The following is a 15559-nucleotide window of genomic DNA, read 5'->3' as shown; positions in this document are numbered from 1 at the left end:
AAAGCTAACTGAAGTTTGAGTCAGGTACAATAAATAACAATTGCCTGCCCAGAACCCAAAAAGCTACGCACTGGTTTTAGACCAAGAAATAGAGGCTTGACTAGAGTCATACAACATAGTGCAAATTCTTCTTCAAACAAAAATGGATAAGCCATCCCACGTATCAGCAGAATTAAAATCTGGTTCCCAACTGTGCAAGACACCTGCTTTTGGTATCAGTTCCCAAGTGTAAGTCTCAGTCATATGACTGAGAAGCTTCCAAGACTCAAAACCAATCTTATAAAGCTGCTGCAACTCGCAGGTCAGGCTATTAGTCTATTTCAGCTGGGAGGCTTCTGTTATACAAAAAAAAAAAATTGAGTATGCTCAAGGTTAGAAATTTATATCTCTAGGTGGGGGATAAAAGTGAGATGAGTGTCAATTTTCTCTGTTTCCTTTTTTCAAAGCAGCGTCTCAAAAACAAAAAAAAAGTGAAATAAATGGTTCCACTCCTCCAATAGAGGAAGTTTAAATAACCTGCACCTTAAGCACTCATTATCCTTTGGAAGTCAGGCTGGGTAGAGGGAAGGAAGACATTAAGTTGACAATAGATGCCAGCAACCAAAATGGAGTATAAGCAAAATGCAAAAGACGACAAATTTACTGACCGCATTGAAATAAAATTAGAGCAAATGAAAGCTGAATTGAAAACTAGATTCAGTTGTTGCCATTACTATGACAAATAGTCAAAAACCGATCTAGCTTACAACATCCTTAGAGTAGGAAATCTGACATCCTTACTTGGTCTGGCCTACAAGACTCCTGAACCAGCTCAGTAGGATTCACAAGCCTCAAAACAGTAATTAGGGATAAGCAATAAAACTGGTCTTTATAGGAGATGACTGTCACTGGCAAAGATAACGTTGACCATTTACACTGGACTTGTTTCTGGCAATGCACAATTGAGCATATGAATTGCAAACCAGAATAGTTGAAGAACAGCTTCCCCACAACCCTCATTTGTGCACACATTCTCAAATTAAAAGATTAACTCACCTCCCATTCATCAAAAGGTCCACCAAAAAGCTTCTCATTCAAGGGAAACGCACACTTCCCATCGAGGAAAACAAAGTCACGGAATTGCGTGTCACCCATTGATTCAGGCAAATAAATATCAGGTCGCCAATGTTTCAGGTACGTATGTAGTTCAGCCACTCTGCATGACAGAACAGTAAATGAAAGTACACATCCACATTTATATAGTACTTTTCATAGCCCAAGAAGTGCTTCACAGCTAAAGTAATACATTTTGAAGAGTACTCTTGCAAAATAGGGAAATTTGGTAGATAGTGAGATAGATTCCCATAAATCTGTTTAAGTGTTGGGTAAGATATAAAATGTTAGCCAAAGCACTGGGAGACTTAAAAAAAGAGTAACATGGGATTATTTGTTTATGTCCATGAGGAAGGGAAAATACTGTCAAGATCTCATCATAAAAAGCTCATCCAATCTCATGCTGAAGTGCTAAGGTCTCCAAAGCAAGACTAGAACCCAGCAAAGGGTTAAGAATTCAACAAAACAGATCACTTTAAAAAGTGAGTGCCCATCACAATCAGAAACCATCTCTCCTTATTTTGCCAGGATAATTTAGCTTAGATCTAAAAGCCCTGACAATCGTAAATTAAAATGGTGAGGATTCTCATCGTTTGCACAAATACAGTCTATTAACAGCTTTATCTACACAAAAAGTTAGGTACTAATAGACTTTGGCATTACTTACAAGAATTAAAATGCACATGCAATACAAAGAATTGTTGAGAACTTACTACATCATCCTGATTTTTTAAAAGAATAAAATCTGTCATTTGGCAAGGAACTTACATATTCAAAAAGTTTTGAAAAAAGTCACTGAGGACTTGATCTTTTAATGTGCTCCTTAACTGTTTAGAAAGGAACAATTTCAAAATGCTGGCAAAGCCATTCTACCTACATTATAAAAAGTAGGTAATATCAGTAATTTATTTATAAATAAAAAGGACTTTTTTTTCAAAAGCAATTAAGTGGTATTCACTTTCGTTATTTTAAGAGAAAAAAAATGCAATTGAATGTGTACTCAACAGGAGGATGGTGAAAGGAAAGCTAAAGAGATGGTCCTTTCTATTCTGCATCAGTGTGTAATACCAGGTTTTACAGAATGAGTGTTAGGCAGAAGCCATTCGTCTACACTATTTTAAATGGTGTCAATTACTTCATGCAAGATTCTTATCTCCCATATTAAATCAGGAATACTACCAAATAACAAGTCATTAACATGTTGGATTCCAGTTCATTAGAATAGAAAACATTTCTGCCACTGCCTATACAAAAGAAAAGGTTTGAATCAAGTTAGCATCAACTAAATTTTCAAAAATTACCAATATAAAGCCAACATACCTTCATTGTTGTACTACAAGTTAGATAATTGTAAACAATTAATACAACTGATAATTCAGACCACTGAGCTACTTAAACAAATGTTATTATGTGAAAGACTGATTAAATAATCAAATTTCAAAGACTAATTTGGAGAAGACCATAACTCTACAAACAAAAAAAATTAGTCAGTAACACCAGTTCAACAACCATTACAATTCAGCTGCTCTTAATAATCCACTATATGTAATCACCCTCAATTCAACACACCCTTAAAACCTAAAACAGCATTAACAAAAGGCTAGCTTATCCACAGTAGAAAGATCCATACTCACCGATTGGATTCTTCATGTGCTAGTCTTTCCAGTCAGAAGACTGAACCAATCTACACAACAGATAGGGCTTTTAAAGTGGGCTGTAAACAGCTTGTCTTGACTAATTAGGAGCCTGCCTTAGTTAACATTGTGATGATATAGATAATTATTTGCAATCTACATTCACAGGTCCCCAGTATCACATAACAGTGTTCAACAAAAGGAGTGGTCAGAAGCCTCATGTTAATTGCAAAAAAGTTAGAACTTATATTTTAAGCAACTTTTGAATGTTTTATGTTTATAACTATATGTCATCCCTCTATGACAATGGTGTAATCTCTTGGCTCTCTTCCAGCATAGTAAACAGCTTCACTGACTCTGTCAACAATGAAGTGCTGGAACCTCAGCCAGCAAAAAAGTATGTACATTTAGGTTTGTGTAGCTTGAAACGATGCTTAGAACAAATGCCATGAGACATGCTTAAAAGAGTGATTTATTTTTCATTTGCCAAAAGAACTGTGAATATCTATTCTGTTTCTGCTACAACAAACTGCCAAAAGAAGATAAATCAGACAGACCTCATGTGTTAGTCCCTTGACATGATTACTGAGATTATGGTGAGTAGGAAATACACACCCAAATAAACCTCATCCTTCACATACAGCTAATTCAACTCCTTAAAACCGACTTTAAAAACTCATTATGTCCCAGGTTGATTTAATTTTCTGATTGAGTAACTAGTATAATAGGTGTCTCTGACTGTGCTTTTGTTGATTTTATTTGATTAAGTGTGTCGTTGAATTGAGCATGATTGATGGTTCTTCAAAATTGAGTATGTTTCTCAGGCTAGCTGACTGAGGAGCCTAATTTTGGACTAGGCTTTGAAACCTAATTTAGGTTTCCTTGAAATGGGAGCAATTATTGCATAAAGAAGTGGAGGGTTGCATAAAGGGTTGGATTCCTTCTTTCTCTGCTACTGTTGCTACACCTCATGGTTGCTTGCATTTTGATGGATCAGGAGATGCCATGCTGAGTGGTCAGCAGCTTTCTCCTCCCAGTCAGTGGTGTCAATACCTCTTGTGCTTTAAGTCGACCTTGAGCATATCTTTAAAACTTTTTCTTTGACGGCCCCTTGAATGTTGACCAAACCAGAGCTAGGAGAGAGAACAATTTGAGGGAAGCAGTTTCCACGCATCCAAATGCAATGACTGGAGTTGGTCCTTCAGGAGTAGGCCTTCCATTATGGCAGACACAGCCTCGTGGAGGATGTCCATATTGGTGCGGTGGTTCGTCCATTCGATCCCCAAGATTCTATGTAGGCAATGCTGGCAGAAGCTCTCAAGCATATTAATGTGACATTGGTAGACGCTCCAGGTTTTATTTTTTTTTATATATTTTTTTTTTCTTTTTAACCCCCACACTACCACCTAAGTGCGGTAGTATGCTCCAGGTTTTATTGCACTAGAGGGAGATGGTCAACACAACAGCCAATTAACAAGGCCAATTATTGACTTCCAGAGAATCCCTGTTGTCAAAGACACTTTGTCGCACCTTGAGGGAGGCAGCACTGGCACCGTTGATTTGACCTGGGTTTCTTTATTGATAGTCCCTTGGGAGAGGTGGCTGCCAAGATCTGGGAAGTACGATGAGGTTTGGATATCTGGTCATCATAGATGAGTTGGACAGAAGGGTCTGTTTCCGTGCTGTACATCTCTGATTCTATGTGCATATATCAGAGCCATCCCTTCTACTTAGCACAGGGGATTTCCAAATGGGTCAGGGAGGTTTGGTGCAGGACCTTCATTTTGGTGACATTTAAGGACAGGCCAAGCATTATAGATGAGGTATTGAAGAAGTTAAATGTCTTTTGTACATCCTGTGCAGAATCTATCTTGCAACAGTCATCTGCAAACTGAAGGTCGTGGATGTCCATGATGGTGAGTTTTTTTTCTCGCTCAGAAACAAGCAGTTTTGAACAGCTTCCTGTCCAGGTGATATTGGATGCTGACACCAGGTGGTAGATCATCATCTTTTATTTGGTGAATGATGACCCTTGGATAGATGAAAAAGGAGGAGCCATAATACAACCTTGTTTGACCCTGGTATGGATGTAAAAGCTGTCAGTTTCAGATTCGCCTCAGGATTGCAGCAGTCATAGTCATAGAAATGTACAGCATGGAAACAGACTCTTTGGTCCAACTCACCCCTGCCAACCAGATGTCCCACCTTCCAGCACCTGGCCCATATCCCTCCAAATCTTTCCTATTCATATACCCATCCAGATGCCTTTTAAATGTTGCAATTGTACCAGCCTCCACCACTTCCTCTGGCAGCTCATTCCATATACGTACCAGCCTCTGCATGGAAAACATTGCCCCTTAGGTCTCTTTTATACTTTCCCCTCTCACTCAAAACCTTTGATCTCTAGTTCTGGACTCCCCGAGCTCAGGAAAAAGACTTTGTTTATTTATCCTATCCATGGCCCTCATGATTTTATAAATCTCTATAAGGTCACCCCTCAGCCTCCAGCACTCCAGGGAAAACAGCCCCAGCCTGTTCAGCCTCTCCCTATAGCTCAAATCCTCCAACCCTGGCAACATCCTTGTAAATCCTTTCTGAACTCTTTCAATTTTCACAACATCTTTCCGATAGGAAGGAGACCAGAATTGCATGCAATATTCCAACAGTGGCCTAACCAATGTCCTGTATAGCTGCAACATGACCTCCCAACTCCTGTACTCAATACTTTGACCAATAAAGGAAAACATACCAAATGCTGCCTTCACTATCCTATCTACCTGCGACTCCACTTTCAAGGAGATATGAACCTGCACTCCAAGGTCTCTTTGTTCAGCAGCACTCCCTAGGACCTTACCATTAAGTGTATAAGTCCTGTTAAGATTTGCTTTCCCAAAGTGCAGCACCTCACATTTATCTAAATTAAACTCCCACTTCTCAGCCCATTGGCCCATCTGATCATGATCCCGTTGTAATCTGAGGTAATCTTTTTCGCTGTCCACTACACCTCCAATTTTGGTGTCATCTGCAAACTTACTAACTATACCTCTTATGCTCACATCAAATCATTGATATAAACGACGAAACGTAGTGGACCCAGCACCGATCCTTATGGCACTCCACTGGTCACAGGCCTCCAGTCTGAAAAACAATCTTCCACCACCACCACCCTCTGTCTTCTACCTTTGAGCCAGTTCTGTATCCAAATGGCTAGTTCTCCTTTTATTCCATGAGATCTAACCTTGCTAACCAGTCTCCCATGGGTAACCTTGTCAAATGCCTTATTGAACTCCATATAGATCACATCTACTGCTCTGCCCTCATCAATCCTCTTTGTTACTTCTTCAAAAAATTTGATCAAGTTTGTGAGACATGATTGCTCAAGCACAAAGCCATGCTGACTATCCCTAATCAGTCCTTGCCTTTCCAAATACATGTACATCCTGTCCCTCAGGATTCCCTCCAACAACTTGCCCACCACCGCTGTCAGGCTCACTGGTCTATAGTTCCCTGGCTTGTCCTTACCTCCTTTCTTAAACAGTGGCACCATGTTAGTCAACCTCCAGTCTTCTGGCACCTCACCTGTGACTATCGATGATACAAATATCTCAGTAAGAGGCCCAGCAATCACTCCCCTAGCTTCCCGCAGAGTTCTAGGGTACACCTGATCAGGTCCTGGGGATTTATCCACTTCTATGCGTTTCAAGACATCCAGCACTTCCTCCTCTGTAATATGGACATTTTTTAAGATGTCACCATCTATTTCCCTACATTCTATATCTTCCATGTCCTTTTCCACAGTAAATACTGATGCAAAATACTCATTTATTTCTCCCCATCTCCTGCGGCTCCACACAAAGGTCGTCTTGCTGATCTCTCCCTAGTTACCCTTTTGTCCTTAAGATATTTGTAAAAACCTTTTGGATTCTCCTTAACTCTATTTGCCAAAGCTATCTCATGTCCCTTTTTTGCCCTCCTGATTTCTCTTAAGTGTACACCTACTGCCTTTATGCTCTTCTAAGGATGCACTTGATCTATCCTGTCTATACCTGACATATGCTTCCTTTTTTTAACCAAACCCTCAATTTCTTTAATCATCCAGCATTCCCGATACCTATTTCCTTTCACCCTAACAGGAATATACTGTCTCTGGACTCTCGTTAACTCTTTTCTGAAGGCTTCCCATTTTCCAGCCATCCTGCGAACATCTGCCCCCAATCAGCTTTAGAAAGTTCTTGCCTAATACCATTAAAATTGGCCTTTCTCCAATTTAGGACTTCAACTGTTAGATCTGGTCTATCCTTTTCCATCACTATTTTAAAACTAATAAAATTATGGTCGCTGGCCCCAAAGTGCTCCCCCACTGACACCTCAGTCATCTGCTTGCCTTATTTCCCAAGAGAGGTCAAGTTTTGCACCTTCCCTAGTAGGTACATCCACTGACTGAATCAGAAAATTTTCTTGTACACATTTAACAAATTCCTCTCCATCTAAACCCTTAACACTATGGCAGTCCCAGCCTATGTTTGGAAAATTAAAATCTCCTACTATAACCTACCAGTGGGCGGCACGGTGGCACAGTGGTTAGCACTGCTGCCTCACAGCGCCAGAGACCCGGGTTCAATTCCCGCCTCAGGCGACTCTCTGTGTGGAGTTTGCACATTCTCCCTGTGTCTGCATGGATTTCCTCCGGGTGCTCCGGTTTCCTCCCACAATCCAAAAATGTGCAGATTAGGTGAATTGGCCATGTTAAATTGCCTGTAGTGTTAGGTGAAGGGGTAAATGTAGGGGAATGGGTCTGTGGTACGCTTCGGTGAGTCGGTGTGGACTTGTTGGGCTGAAGGGCCTGTTTCCACACTGTAAGTAATCTAATCTAATCTAATCTAATCTACCAGATAATTGAAATCTCCTTACAAATTTGTTTCTCAATTTCCCTCTGACTATTAGGGGATCTATAATACAATCCCAATAAGGTGATCATCCCTTTCTTATTTCTCAGTTCCAACTAAATAACATCCCTTGATGTATTTCTGGGAATATCCTCCCTCAGCACAGCTGTAATGCTATCCCTTATCAAAAACGCCACTCCCCCTCCTCTCTTGCCTCCCTCTCTGTCCTTCCTGTAGCATTTGTATCCTGGAACATTAAGCTGCTAGTCCTGTCCATCCCTGAGCCATGTTTCTGTAATTGCTATAATATCCCAGTCCCATGTTCCTAACCATGCCCTGAGTTCATCTGCCTTCCCTTTTAGGCCTCTTGCATTGAAATAAATGCAGTTTAATTTATTAGTCCTACCTTGTTGTCTGCTTTGACCCTGTCTGCCCTGACTGTTTGACTTGCCTTTGTTTTCAACTGTAGTCATAGAGATATACAGCATGGAAACAGACCCTTCGGTCCAACTCGTCCATTGTGACCAGATATTCTAAATTACTCTAGTCCCATTTGCCAGCATTTGGCCCATATCCCTCTAAATCCTTTCCATTCATATACCCATCCAGATGCCTTGTAATTGTAATTATACCAACCTTCATCACTTCCTCTGGCAGCTCATTCCATACACGCATCACCCTCTGCGTGAAAATGTTGCCCCTTAGGCACCTTTTAAATCGTTCCCCTCTCACCTTAAAGCTATGCCCTCTAGTTTTGGATCTCCCCTACACTGGGGAAAAGATCTTGTCTATTCACCCTATCCATGCCCCTCATGATTTTATAAACTTCTTTAAGGTCACCCCTCAGCCTACGACACTTCAGGGAAAACAGCCCCAGCTTATTCATCTCCTCCCTATAGCTCAAACCTTCTAACCCTTGCAACATCCTTGTAAATCTTTTCTGAAAACTCTCAGGTTTCACAAAACCTTTCATGTAGCAGGGAGACCAGAACTGAATGCAGCATTCCATAAGTGGCCTAACTAGTCTCCTATACAGCCGCAACATAATCTCCTAACTTCTATACTCAATGTGGGCTGACCAATAAAGGCAAGTGTACCAAACACCTTCTTCACTATCCTGTCTAACTGTGACTCTGCTTTCAAGGAACTATGAACTTGCACCCCAAGGCTTCTTTGTTTCGCAACATTCCCCAGCACCTTACCATGAGGTGTAAAAATCCTGTCCAGATTTGCCCTACCCAAATACAGCAGCAGTGTATGAATGGTGACAAACTTCAAAGGGCAGTCAAAACTCTAGAGGACAATCCAGTGATTATCCATTCATGAGGGTGGTTTCAGGTATTTTCTCATCAACCTGTTCACTGATGTTATGACACACTTATCAAACTGGTGGGTCTTTGACCTGGGCCTCCTTTCCCAGAGGTAAGGACATCACCACTAGGCCACGAGAATTTGCATGCATGGTTATATATGAGGTGGATCCTTGTATGCTGCTGAGTTGCATGGATTGTAGAAATGATGTTACTGATCTTTTCAAGTTTACAAGGTTGCTTTTCCAAACTAAATCAATCGTTTCTGCTCTACCCAGTTCACCACCCACGTCCCTTCCCTTTCCCTCTCAATGTCAGCTGACAACTTAGGTTTAATCAGGTCAGCACATGGCAAAAATTAGAAGAAATAAAGCAGGCACTGCAGTGGATTTATCTGGCAGAAAAAGCAAGACACCTTTCTAAATGGGATCACTTTCAACACAAGCTCTCGAGGAGACCTTAATGTATCAACATACTCTTTCTGCCAGCACAAAGTAATCAAAATGAACAGTGGTTTCAAATATTTCTATAAACTTGAATAAACCTCCTGTTCTGGTTCAAATGCCCAGCTTTCATTCACCGCAAACAAGGTAATATTACATCACCTAGACAACGATGATTACAATCTGGAATGAGAAACAGGCTCAATATCATCTACAGCTCAAGTGTTTTCAACTGAATAGGCCAGCAGATTCCATTCAGGATAAGCAGCGCACACACACACATCCCTGGTGGAGGGCACGATAACATTACTATCTATCAGTTCTCTTAAAAACAAATTACTCCAAGCAGGAACTTAACATGACTAACATTGCTGAGTTATCCTGTTTGCAACTAAACAGGATCTTGAGTTTGTTCACATCACATCTTTCAAAATAATTCCAGTTTATCAGTGATTCTTGTATAATACGGAAATCAAGTATTTGGGATACAGGGTGTTGATGACACTGCACATCAGCGGGATAGTGAGGAACATAAGAACTAGGAGCAGGAGTTAGCCGTCGGGCCCTTTGAACCTGTTCTGCCATTCAATAAGATCATTTTCGTGGCCTCGGCTCCACTTACACACCCTCTCACCATAACCATTGATTCCTTCATTGTTCAAAAAAATTATCTATTTTAGCTTTAAAAACATTTATACTTAAGTATTGTCAACTACTTCACTGGGCAGGGAATTCCATAGATTCACAACCCTCTGGGTGAAGAAGTTCCTTCTCAATTCGGTCCTAAATCTGCTCCTCCTTAATTCTGAGGCTATGCCCTTGTGTCCTAGTTTCACCCACCAGTGGAAACATCCTCTCTATTTCTATCTCATCTATTTGCTTCACAATTTTATACATTTCTATAAGATCCCCACTCATTTTTCTAAACTCCAATGAATATAATCCCAGTCTACTCAGTCTCTCCTCATAAGCCAACTCCCTCAACTCTGGAATCAAACTAGTAAACCTCCTCTGCACACCCTCCAGTGTCAGTACATCCTTCCTCAAATAGGGAGACCAAAACTGCATGCAGTACTACAGGTATGGCCTCACCAGAACCCTTTATAGCTGCAACATAACCTCCCTGCTTTTAAATTCAATCCCTTTAGCAATGAAGGACAAAATTCCATTTGCCTTCCTAATTACCTGCTGTACCTGCAGACCAACCTTCTGCGACTCATGCACAAGGTCCCTCTGCACAGCAGCATGCTGCAACATTTTACCATTCAAGTAACAGTCCTTTTTACTGTTACTCCTAACAAAATGGATGACATCACATTTAGTAACATTGTATTCCATCTATCAGACTTTTGCCCACTCACTTAAAGTATCTATGTTCCTCTGCAAAGTTTCAGTGCTCCACACACTTTGCTGCGCCACTCATCTTAATGTCATCTGCAAATTTTGACACATTACATGTGGTCCCTAATCCCAAATCACCTATGTAAATTGTGAATAATTGCGGTCCCAACACTGATCCCAAAGGCACACCACTAGTCTCTGATTGCTAACCAGAATAGGACTCATTTATCTCCACTTTTTGCTTCCTGTTAGTTAACCAATCCTCTACCCATGCTAATACTTTACCCGTAACGCCATGCATTTTTATCTTATGCAGAGACATCTTGTGTGGTACCTTTTTAAAGGCCTTTTGGAACTCTAGGTACACCACATTACTGGGTCCCCGTTGTCCAACGTGCTGGTAATATCTTCATAGAATTCCAAAAGATTTGTTAAACATGACTTGCCCTTCATGAACCCATGCTGCATCTACCCAATGGGACAATTTCTGTCTGGATGCCTTACTATTTCTTCCTTGATAACAGACTCCAGCAACTTCCCCACTACCGAAGTTAACTTAACATTTTCAATAATTCCCCATCTTTTGTCTACTGCCCTTTTTAAACAGTGGTGTCACATTTGCTGTTTTCCAAGTCTTTTCCATTGGGTCGGGGAGTCCAGAATTAGAGGGCGTAGGTTTAGGGTGAGAGGGAAAGATATAAAAGAGACCTACGGGGCAACTTTTTCACACAGAGAGTGGTATGTGTATGGAATGAGCTGCCAGAGGAAGTGGTGGAGGCTGGTACAATTGCAATATTTAAGAGATATTTGGATGGGTATATGAATAGGAAGGGTTTTGAGGGATATGGGCCGGGTGCTGGCAGGTGGGACTAGATTGGGTTGAGATATCTGGTCGGCATGGATGGGTTGGACCGAAGGGTCTGTTTCCATGCTGTACATCTCTATGACTCTATCTGTCTTTAAAGTCTGTGCTAGATTTTTTCTCATGTTCTCTCTGACTTTTCTTTATTGCTATTTTCTGTGGCTTTCTGTTGACCTTTAAAGCTTTCCCAATCTTCTAATTTCCTGCTGATCTTGGCCACTTTGTGTGCCTTCGCTTTTTTCCTTAGACACCCATGGCAGATTACCTCTTTTCTTATAGTCCTTCCTGTTATACTTTTGCTGAGCATGTTGAAAAATTGCTTTGAAGGTTCTCCACTGCTCGTCAACTGTCCCACCAAAAAGTCTTTGCTTCCAGTCTACTTTAGTCAACTCCTCCCTCATCCTACTGTAGTCTCTCTTGTTTAAGCACAGGAAACTTTGACCTCTACTGTAATCAAAAAACACAAACATTTGGTGTGAAAAATGAAATGACATGTATCCTTCTGTTAAATTTCCATAAATAATGTTCAAATTGACAAGACAAATGTACATTAATGACTGGGTACTATTGGAATCATAAGCCCGAATCTTGGGGTTGCGAGCTCTGAGACTGCAGTAGCTACCATGGAGGAACCGAGCACTAACATGCGTGAGGCTCCTCTAAATCCTCATTTGTTTCATGTTAGGTGTAGTCTAACTGGCCAACCTTTGAAGCTTAATTTTTGTTATGGGAAAAAAAACAAAGTTAAGGGAGATGCTTTGTTTTAAATATTCGAAAACCTTATACTCTAAACAAAATTCAGCAGGAACATTGCTGGCTCCCAATTTATAAGTTGGCTGAAATTTGTAATTTATAAATATTAAATACTTTTGTTTCAAATCTCTTCCTCTAATTTTTTTTTCTTTTTTACAGGTGAGGTAAAAGTTGCCCTAGTCCCAGAGAACTGCTCTTTCATTAGAGAGAGGTGACTAGTAGTGGTTTAACCTGAGGGTTGCCATACCTCAGGCAAGGGGAAAAGTCGAGAAGGTGTGACCTTTGTGGCAAACTCAGCTGGTGTGGCAATTGAACCCACACTGTTGGTGTCACTCTGCATTGTAAACCACTCATCCAGCCTATTGAGCTAAGGTCAATTGGCTCGTTAGGGGTTGGTTAGTTCAGTGGCTGGATGACTGGTTTGCGATGCAGAGTGATGCCAACAGCACAGGTTTGGTTCCCTCTTCAGCTGAGGTTGCCCTGAAGAACCCAACTTCTCAACCATGCCCCTCGTCAGAGGCATGGTGACCCTCAGGTCAAACTCATAGTCAGTTGTCTCTCTCTCCTTCTCTTTCTCTCAGATGAGATAGTAGCCCTGTGATCCTCTGGGACTGTGGTGACTTTACAGTACAGGTGAATCTTTCTGCTGAAATATGGAAGTTGTCTCACATGAAAATATGTAAGTATTATAACATTATTTTTACATAGGTACATTCTTGTGGAGAAGACAGGGGAAACTCAGAATGGCATGGTTTGGAAGAAGGAATAGAACTTAGACGTGTAGTGTAAATGAGGCCTACCTCAGTCTTTTTGTCCCTCTGCTTCTTAGAAAAAAAACCTCAAAATACTTTTTTTTTGTTATCCTGCTTGAACTTTTCATTCCTCGTTAGGTACATGTTTGGCGCATTCATATCTACAAAGTGAATTTTTTTTTTACTATTAAAAGGTACAGTCTAATTGCAAGTTGCTGTTTCCCTGGGATATCCAAATCCTGCACTGTGTGAACTGGCTTCACATGATGCAGCTTAAAATCTTAGATTGAACAAGTTTGGGTTGGTCATTGTGAGGGAGTTAAAGTACACATTTAAATCTCAGTGTATCATTGATATAACCTGAGTTAATGATTCAACCTTTATTGACGTTAAGTCACAGAATTTACACTTGATTTATCTCAGTTACTCTTCCAAAGCAGTTCTCATGAGGTCACCTGCAATCATTTGAAATGAAAAAGATAAAGTGATGTTAATCTTCATTCCCAAAAATCTGAATTACAATAGAGATATATATCGTTTATGGTACAGGTATTTGCTGATTACCATTCTGAGGTTGCCTCCCACCCATTACTAGTGCACATCAACTACAAAATAAGTTTTCCTGATTTTGTTGTCAGGTAGAGACTGAAAGTTTACTCCACTGTTTATTTCCCCTGTTTTCTTGTGTTCACTCTTGCAGTCCTGCTGAGACAATAATCCATGGGACTGATGATCCCACTGTATACCTCACTGAATTGACCATTCTTCACCCATAAGCTAAGTCAGTCAAAACTCTCAAGGCTATTCAATCTTTGCTACATCACCTTCAGGTCCAATACTGGGTTCATCTGGGGTGTACAAAGTTAAAAATCACACAACACCAGGTGTGAGTTTTGAAGGAGCGTCGCTCCGAAAGCTAGTGTGCTTCCAATTAAACCTATTGGACTATAACCTAGTGTTGTGTGATTTTTAACTGGGTTCATCTGATAAGTGAATATATGCTTTTCCAGCAGAGGGTCATTGATAATGATTCGGCTTGTGAATATAGGAGCATAAGAAATAGGAGCAGGAATAGGCTACTCAGTCTTGTGACTCTGCTTCAGGTATCAATAAGATCAGGAGTGGATTTCTGTCATGAGGCCATCAACCCAGACTATTTCCATTTCTCTCGACTTTCTTTGTCAAAATTCTATCAACTTCTGTAATGGGCATGCTCAATGGATGAGTCTCCAGTTTTCTGGACAAAGAATTCCAAAAATTCACAATCCTTTGATTAAAAAAGAACTTTCCCCACCTCTGTCCTAAATGACCAACCTTTTATTCTGAGACTGTGACCCCGCCTTGTTCTAACTCACAACCATGGACAACATTCATCTAGCATCTACCCTGTCAAGGCATGTAAGCCCTCAAAGCTGGTCCACCATTGATAAGGCACCAATTAGGAGCAATATTCCCTCTAAACTATGTAGTTGTATAGATGCTCAGAAGTTCCATGTATACCTATCAGCACTAACCCTAACGCTAGTGCAATGATTTCTGGCTTTGGAAACAGCCATTCATGATCTCAGAGGTCTACACAGTGGTCAGAAAAATGAGAGGGAATATATATGTCAGGGGTCTGATGCTTTGTGGAATATGTTCCACTTGCCTGGATGCATATAGCTTCAACAACATGCAAGTTGAACCAGGAAAAACAGTCTGCTTGAACAGCACTCCATCCATCACATTCAACATTCACTAATTTCATCATCAATGCACAATGGCAGCATTGTGTATACTACAGCATCTCATCCTTGAAAAACACTTTCCAAATCTGTGTCCTCTACCATGACGTGGGCAAACAGGCACCACCATTACTGCTGGTTCCCTCTAAGACACACAACAGTTTTCTGGGGAGGTAGGGGTGTTGGTGTGCATTCTTCACTATAGTGTTGACGTGGATGGACTAGAATAGTTTGTTAGTGATATTTACTCTGAGGAACCTGAAGCTCTCAACCATCTGCCTCAGCACCATTTATACAGACAGGCGCGGGTCCTCCACTCCACTTCCTGAAGTTGAGGGACCAGCTCTTTCGTTTTGTTGACATTGAGAGAGAGATTGTTGTCTTTACATCATAACCCTAAAGCATTTTCAAAAGGAAATGGTTCAGGCAATTGAAATGTGATGCTGTTAATTATTTTGTGCAAACTTAGTGCAGTTTGCACCAACAGGTAAAGTACAAACAAAAAGGCTATCCTCAACCAGAATTGCTCATCACAATGTCAAATTACCACATCTGTTTAAACAGCTAACATAATTGTCTGCCCTTACTTTTCAAAGTATTAGTTAAACTGGATTACCATTTTTATTATCATGATTTCTTTTGTTTCATTCTGCCTCTTATTTTCTTTAAATATTGACTTTTGTTGAACAGTGACATTGGCAAATGCTATCAACTGGTAATGATATATCGCATTTGTGAATGAGTAAGGACTCCATTCTGTGA

The 15559-nt window shown here is 40.6% G+C and overlaps 1 protein-coding gene across 11 annotated transcripts in view; it reads right to left on the bottom strand.

Annotated features, from left to right (window-relative positions):
• The window catches only part of LOC122563525 (oxidation resistance protein 1), a 116431-nt gene that overhangs the window by 11234 nt on the left and 89638 nt on the right, over positions 1–15559 (bottom strand). For all 11 annotated transcript variants that reach the window (XM_087976752.1, XM_087976742.1, XM_087976746.1 and 8 more), the window contains one exon: positions 1036–1195. In XM_087976752.1, the coding sequence (XP_087832878.1) occupies positions 1036–1195 (160 nt within the window). The remainder of the gene's footprint in view (positions 1–1035; positions 1196–15559) is intronic.

The sequence above is a fragment of the Chiloscyllium plagiosum genome, unplaced genomic scaffold (genome assembly GCF_037043375.1).
Source record: "Chiloscyllium plagiosum isolate Xiang-an unplaced genomic scaffold, Cpla_swu_hap1 HiC_scaffold_30, whole genome shotgun sequence".
Taxonomy (NCBI): domain Eukaryota; kingdom Metazoa; phylum Chordata; class Chondrichthyes; order Orectolobiformes; family Hemiscylliidae; genus Chiloscyllium; species Chiloscyllium plagiosum.
Note: the sequence above shows the minus strand (reverse complement) of the source record. Positions and strands in the feature narration are given on the sequence as shown.